Source organism: Arachis duranensis, chromosome 5 (genome assembly GCF_000817695.3).
Source record: "Arachis duranensis cultivar V14167 chromosome 5, aradu.V14167.gnm2.J7QH, whole genome shotgun sequence".
Taxonomy (NCBI): Eukaryota; Viridiplantae; Streptophyta; class Magnoliopsida; order Fabales; family Fabaceae; genus Arachis; species Arachis duranensis.
This window is the reverse complement of record NC_029776.3, coordinates 8982943-8991115: the sequence shown is the minus strand read 5'-3', so window position 1 is coordinate 8991115 and position 8173 is coordinate 8982943. Positions and strand designations below refer to the sequence as shown.

At 25.8% G+C, this 8173-nt stretch overlaps 1 protein-coding gene across 1 annotated transcript; it reads left to right on the top strand.

The window, feature by feature from the left end:
• The first annotated feature begins 628 nt into the window (after positions 1-628).
• LOC107487891 (probable pectate lyase 4) lies at positions 629-2273 on the top strand. Its single transcript, XM_021142139.2, has 4 exons — positions 629-1132; positions 1219-1574; positions 1659-1794; positions 1875-2273. Exons 1-4 carry the CDS (start codon positions 698-700, stop codon positions 2100-2102), a joined length of 1155 nt encoding a protein of 384 aa, XP_020997798.2. The 5' UTR covers positions 629-697; the 3' UTR covers positions 2103-2273.
• Positions 2274-8173: the final 5900 nt, after the last annotated feature.

Genomic DNA, 8173 nt, shown 5'->3' with positions numbered 1-8173 from the left:
TCAATCATATTAAATATATAATAAAAATTTTTCGTTAAAATAATTACGTATAAAATATATGTTAAAATATAAAATATATATTAAAAATAAGTTAAATAATACATATTTATATATAAATATATAATAATTGATTTTGACATGCAAAGAATATTTTTGTCATACATTTTATACCTCACTTTTACCTACCAAAAATAAACTCGGACAAATTAGAAATTAATGATTAAATAATTTATTTATTTTTCTGAATTAAAACGAAATGTTTCATAGAGTCTATATTTTCCATTCATATATAACGACAAAAATGTGAAAGTACTATACTACAACTTTCTTCTAGTTAGATAGAAGACCTTGGTCCTTTAATTCCATTAACATAGTTGGTTATTGCTCAAATTTAGCTAACAGTGGTAACTGAAGTTAAGCGTAGCTAATTTACACTATAATACCTAGTTAGGCGAGCCTGACCTTCCCCAATTACTATTCATGGCTCTGTCTCTCACATCCGATTTTCCTTTGGCCATTGCTTCGCACAACAGCTTCAACAAACTTGGAGCAATTCCTCACCACCCTAACTTATATATATAATCAATTATTCCTTATGCTACTATGCACTACTCCAAATAAAACTAGCAAACATTTTAAGATATTCCCTACTTCTCCTTCTCCTAAACATATTCATTATATCCAACACACAATCAACATGGCTACTATCCTTTTGGCCATTGTGATTGCCACCCTTTTCACTGCAAACCCTATTTCTTGCGCCAAGCAATCCAAAATAACTGGCATGAAAATGAACGTCATTGATCAATGTTGGAGATTGAATCCCCAATGGAGGAGCCATCGATCGCAACTCGCCAGCTGCTCCATTGGCTATGCGGGCAAGATGATGAACAACATTGGCAATGACCTCGTCTATTATGAAGTTACTGACTCTAGTGATGACCCCATTAACCCTAAGCCTGGTACCTTGCGGTATGGAGCTTCTATGATTCAACAAAAAGTTTGGATTACATTTAAAAGCGACATGAAAATCACATTGGCCAAACCCCTTCTCATTAGTAGCTTTACCGCCATTGATGGTCGTGGCACCAATGTCCACGTTGCTAATAATGCATGCTTCATGATCTTTAAGGTAACTAACCAACCAAAGCCAGCCATTAATTTAATTGACATGCATTCATCGAGGCTTATAATTAATTATTTTTTGTTTTTTCGAAGGCAACGAATGTAATAATCCACGGCATTCGAATCCATCATTGTAAATCACAAGCTCCTGGTTTGGTGGTGGGTCCAAATGGGAAGGTAATTTCATTGGGTCAAGTTGATGGCGATGCAATCAGACTAGTCACTGCCTCAAAGATTTGGATTGATCATAATACACTTCATGATTGCGAAGATGGTCTTCTTGATGTTACACGAGGTTCCACTGATGTCACTATCTCTAACAACTGGTTCCGAAACCAAGATAAGGTTATGCTTCTTGGCCATGACGATGGATATATTAGAGACCGGAACATGAAAGTTACCGTTGTCTACAATCATTTCGGACCGAATTGCAACCAACGCATGCCAAGGTAATTAAGTACATAATTACTAAGATGAATAATATATATATAATATATCAGACCATATCGATTAACTAATTTGTAATAAAATAGGATCCGTCATGGATATGCACATGTAGCAAACAATCTTTATCAGGGATGGATGCAATATGCTATTGGTGGAAGCAAAGAACCCAGCCTCAAAAGCCAATCTAACCTCTTCATAGCACCTAAATCCGGGAACAAGGAGGTAATAAATAATTAGTTCTAGTAAGTTCAATTCAATTTACAAGATAAGCAATAATAAATTACTATGTGTTGTATGCGCAGGTGACATGGAGAAAAGGCAGTAACGAAAATGGGGATAGATGGGAATTCCATTCAGTAGGGGATGTTTTTGAAAATGGAGCGTCTTTCACGGCAACTGAAGGAGGACGTGTGCCAAAACCCAATTATAGTGAGGAACAACGTTTTAAAGTTCTTGATGCTAAGTCTGTTAGATTTTTGACAAAATCCTCTGGCGTACTACGATGCACCAACAAAAAATCTATTTGCTAAATTACTCTCTGTAATTTACCTCACATTACCAACAACAAATGTATTTGCTGAATTCCTCTCAAATGTATTCAATGAGCCTTATGATGAATTGAGGACTAATTTATAAGTACCTTATAATTTACATATAGTACGGAAGAAAAATGTACTCAATTACTTAATGCTATGAAGTGATTAGACCCACTTTTTTAACTGATTATATTAAATATATTAAGGATCAATGACAATGCCTCATTGTTTTGGGGTCTGAATTGTGATTTCCTTTCCTTTTTTCTTTTTTTTTGGGTATACTTATTTCCTTTTCTTTTAACTAATTGCCCAACTGCTATAAGGGAGCAAACCATGGACTGCCCGACAGGAAAATTAGCAATGGCAAATTAAGGTGTTCTTGTGGCCTAACCCAAATAGTTTGTCAAGTTGGGCCATATACAGTAAGTCTTAGCTAGCTCCAGAAAGGCTTTAGAAATGTTTTTCTTGTTTATAATATTGCTTTAGGTATTTCATCCTAATATAGTCGTTGTAATTTGGCCATCACAACCTATAATTCGAAGATTAAGTTACAAAAAAAATATTAGAATTTTTATGATTCATAAATAACTACTACTAATATTATTACACGTAATTTGATCGTTATATTTATAATTCGTCGGTTATATTTTATAATTCTGAGAAATAGTTAAAATAGACTTTAGAACTTCTAGCACAATCACTGATCTTCATCACATATATATTTACTAATATCTCAAAGAATCAATCAAAGATCAATTGAGAAAATCAACATTATATTTAGTAGTTGTTATTGAAATTGTTACATATATATAATTTAAAAATTGAATTACACCACATAGTGATCATACCATCGATGATAGTCTATATATAAGGTAAATAAAATAGAAAATAAAAGATATCCAAAAATCAAATACTCATTTAAGTCACTCTCACTTTTTTAAATTATTATTAATTTAGCATCGAAATATTTTTTATAAGTATCTACCCGTCTAATATTCATTAGAGTCTAGTGTATACTTCGTTTATGAAATAAGAACAACATCTTTCTCCTTAATGTAATGAGATATACTTTAAATGTACTACAAGAACATATATTTTGTAGAAGATATAGGAGTAGAAGTGTGTCGGTCTACTCGACAAAGGCTCATGGTTCGACTCATTTTATTATATAGGTCATTTGAGTTTTTTGTAAAATTATTAGTTAAAAAAATTAAATTATAGTTTTAAAAAAATCTACTAAATTCATTAGACTGACTTGTCAAAATATTTTTTTTAAAAATAAATTATTCTTATCTTAAACTTTCAACCATTAACTTAAACACAAAACAAAATTTAAAAAATTAACCGTCAAGACTAATTAAAATTGTAATTTTTGTATTAATTTTTTTTTAAAATTGTAAATATATTTATTATATGTGACTAACAATTAATATATAGATAAATTATATTATAAATTTTAGAATATATTTAATATTAATTTAAAAATTTTAAATTTATTGTTTTAATTCTAATTTACAAAACATGTTTTTAAATAGAATCGTCAATTTATTGAACTTTAAACAAGTTGGATTTAAATTCGAAAAGAAAAACACATAAAAAATAATATAGTTAGACTTAAATTATCTATTTATAATATAGATTAAATTTGTTAAATCTAAAGTTCAGTTCAACCCAATCTATTTTTACTTTTAGCCAGGAGTAGGGACGGACATAGAGGGGGGCGAATAGTGGCCTCGACCCCCAAAACTTTTAGAAACTATATTTATATATGAGATATGTATTTAAAAAAATAAAAATTATTATATAATTTAGTATTTTTATATATATTATTTTTTATTATGTGATATATTTATATCTTAATTATTTAATTCACTAATATTTTTTACTTAACTAATTTAATATCATATTCTCACGTCTTTGTAATCTTTAAATTAGCTTTTATACAATAATTTCTATATTTATTTAAAAAAATCATATGTTTATTTTATATTAACATATTTAAAATTTATATTATTATATTAATAATAACTTACGTAGTTATATTTTGGTAATTACATTATATACTTTAGATATTTTTTTCTTATAAAAAATACTTATTTTTCTTTTAAATTTACGTTGTTGAAAGAAAAACTTTTATAAAAATATCTTATATCTTGTATTCTATAAAAGTATCGTATCTTTTAAATAATTAATAATTTATTATTTATTTTCAAATTTTTAAAATCTTTTAAAAGAATTAATTTTAATTAATAAGATATGTGATCATTTTTAACTAAACACGCTATAAATTATTGGTACTTTATAATTTTATAATATACTATTGATATTATTATATTTTTCTATATAATTATTATATTAAAAATAAAATTATGAAAAAAATTTATAATTATATATATATTAATAAATTTTTTGAAAAACTAACTTTAATAACTATATATTAATTATTTATAAAAAAAATTATCTAAAATTTGACTCTTCATACTAAATTTTCTGAATCCGTTCCTGGCCAGAAGAAGGCAATAAAAATAGTATTGCTTGACTCAATTATGAGAACCAAATGCATAGATGTATCTTATTCTTTGTGTTTTGTTTGTAGTGTTTTATTTTGTCTTATTTTAAAAACTAAATGCATAAATATGTGCGAATTGCATGCTATGCGAAAAAGCGAAAGTGGATGGAACGCGGAAAGCCATACTTGCAAGCTCCAAAGGTATATTATTGCGGTGTACTTATACATACGCGTCTCTTTGACAAATTGGATGGAAGGTTGTCGCCTTCTCTTACTTTTTTTAAGTACTGTTATTGATTTTGACTATGAAGCCAAGAACCTACCGCTGTGAACTTTACTACATATCAATCATTCAAGTGTGAGCTAGCGTGAAAACGAGAGATTAAAATTTACGCATGGTAAAAATTTTATTTATTAATAGTAATTTGTAAAAATTAATTTTTGAAAGATAATTTTTTAAGAATTAAAGTATTTATATTTAATAAATTAAATTAAAAATAATTTTTAATAAACAAAAATAACAATAATTATATTTAATAAAATAATTTTTAAAATTTTAAAAGATGATAATCCATATAAATATAAAAATAAAATTAAATATTTATTAATAAAGTTAATTAAGTATATTTTACGTTAAATATAATATAAAAATTTAATTTAATTTGTTTTATATCTTAATTTTAGTTTTTTTCAAACACAACTTAATTAACCACTTTGCAATGAAATTGACCAGTTGACCGATTGAAAAATAGATAATGTTGGTGTTGCCCTACCTCACTCATGATTTTTTCACTTTAAACATATATAAAAGATATATTCTTCAAGTACAAGCGTTTTTCATACAAGTCATATAAATCATTTATATTTATGCACTTTTATATTTTTTTTGTGTCTCTTTTTTTCTTCTTCTTTCTCTGTACCTTCTTCTTTTTCTTTTTTTTCTTCTTTTTCTTTGTGTCTTTTTTTCTTATTCGTAATTTTTCTCTCTCGTTATCGTCGTCGTCAACACCACCTATTCCTCATTCTTTTTCCATTGAAATTTTTTCTTCTCTTTTCTTTTTCTCTTTCTCCTTCATCATCAGTTATCTCGTTGTTGAAGATAATAAATAAGGAGACCACTCAGATAAAGACGCCTAAAACGTCTTTTTTTAAAGATGTTTTCATATTGTGTTTTAATTAGTTTTTTTATAATTTATTCGGTGTTCTTCATCACATATTATTAAATTCCTCAAAAAATTTTCTTTCCAAAAATAATAAAAAAATATTTAATTTAGACTAAAACAAAAAAGTTAATAGATTAACTATTAGATTTTTTTAAAAGATTATTTATATAAAAAAATATATCACATTCATCTATATATATACACACACGCTCAAACCTCTTAAAATTTTTATAAATAAAAAATAATTAATTTATATTCATATAATATATAAAATAATTACGATATTATTATTATTATATTATAAATTAAGATTCACTAATTTTAATTTTTTTATTTTTAATATAAGCATTAGAAATAAATAAAATTTTTATAATAACTAAATATAGTCTAACAAAATATATATAATATTAATTAGTTCTTAAAAAATTCTAAAAAAAATTATTTCTTTCATTTTAGTAAAATAACTATTTATTAAAGTAGACAAATTAATTATTTTTTTCTCATATACAGTTCTTTTAAGACATAAAAGTAATTAATTAGGACATTGGTTAAGATAATTAAAGTCACTATTTCATTAAAATTTTAATTTAAAGAAAAGTTCTAGTTAATTTTGGTATAGAAATTTTGAATTTGAAAACATTATTAATAAAAATTATGTTGAATTTTGATTTATTTGATTCTCATTTAAATTAATCACTACATAAGTTAAAGTTCTGTTTTGAAGTTATATTCGAGCTTTAATCTGATTTTTAAAGTTTCAATTTACTTAGTTTGATTTTTTAACTTAGGTATCCATGACTCATATTAGGGTTTTAAATGTTTAGTTGAAAAAAAAGGTAAAAAAATTTCAATTGTCACATCAAATAGTCGTTAGAATGTATAATGTAGCAGTCGTTAGTCCATCTCAACATGTCGTTAACGATTTTGTGAGACAGTGACAAAAATAAGATTAGGAACTAATGTGAGTCATAACTATTAAGTTAGGAGACTAAATTGAGTAAATCGAAATTTTTGAAATTAGATTAAAACATAGTTGTTAGAATCGAACCAGTAATCGAACCGGTCAAACTACTGGTTCACTGGTTTATTGGTTCAATCGATAAATCACTGGTTGAACCGATAAAATCGGTCTCGCGTAAATATAAAATATAAAATAGTTAAAAACTTAAAATTAAAATTTGAAAAGCATATCTTCACTAACATTTTACGAAGAATCAAGTCTCAACTTCTAAAAATAACTAATATAAAAAACATAAAATTTTGATACTACAATAGTATCTTATTTTGATACAATAAAAAAATAATTAATTCACAAAACCTATCATCTAACTATAATATCAGTAGATTTTAACACTAACATCAAAACAAATAACCTTAATCACAATACTAGCAATAAAATAAATCAAGTAAATTAATAAATTTTTGGTGAAATTTATATTTATATTAATAATGGTATATAATTAAAATATAATTAATTTTAAAAATAGAAAAAAACAAAAATTAAATTAAATTAGATATTTATGTATACTATATAATTAGTATTTATCAAATATAGTACTTAGAAGTGCAATGGCTAAATGGCAAGTAGATGTTGCTTTTGCTTCAAGGTTCTTGGTTTGAGACCTTATGGAGACATTTTAAAAAAATTTTCAAGCAGACCAGTTCGGTTAGACCGGTTCTTATCGGTTCACACCGGTTTTATTCCTTAAACGGTCCAAGGAATAAATCGAACCGATTTTAGTCCGGTTCACTAGTTTTTCGGTCGAACCAGCCAATCCAACTCGGTTTTTACAACTATGGATTGAAATACGAACATAATTTCAAAGACCAATAAGTATTATCTCTTTGTTGACAATTAAGTTGTTTTAATGGTAATTAAGATCTAATAATGGTTTATAATAAAAGAAGCATTCTTTTGCAACAATGAACCTATAGTAGTAGTTAGGGGTGTTCATAGATTAGATCATATCCATATAAATCCATAGTATTTATCCGTATCTGATCTGTAATTTGAGGATATGATCTAATCTGTAAGATGATCGGATTGGATCGAATCAGATCCACACTCTAATCAGATAGAAGTAAATATATTTAAAAAAGTAAACAAAAAAATTATTGACTTTTTTTATAAAAATAAATTTTTTTAATATTTTTTATTTTATGGATATATTTGATATTTGATCTAAATATAAAAAGTGCGAATATCGAATTTGATCTAATGAGTTTAGTGCGGATTGGATCGAAATTTCAGCCATATCACATCTGTAAACACCCCTAACAATAATAACTAAAAAATTATAATGATTATATTTTTAACTAAGAGAAAGTGCAAAAAAAAAGTACTAAATACAAGAATATTTAATAAAATATTAAAAAAAATTTACTTTAAAATA

Bases quoted from the DNA above. Each gene is read 5' to 3' on its own strand.
- LOC107487891 (XM_021142139.2), top strand. From the start codon at position 698: ATGGCTACTATCCTTTTGGCCATTGTGATTGCCACCCTTTTCACTGCA. The intron at 1,133-1,218 runs GTAACTAACCAA...GTTTTTTCGAAG, and splicing joins CATGCTTCATGATCTTTAAG to GCAACGAATGTAATAATCCA. The intron at 1,795-1,874 runs GTAATAAATAAT...TTGTATGCGCAG, and splicing joins CTAAATCCGGGAACAAGGAG to GTGACATGGAGAAAAGGCAG.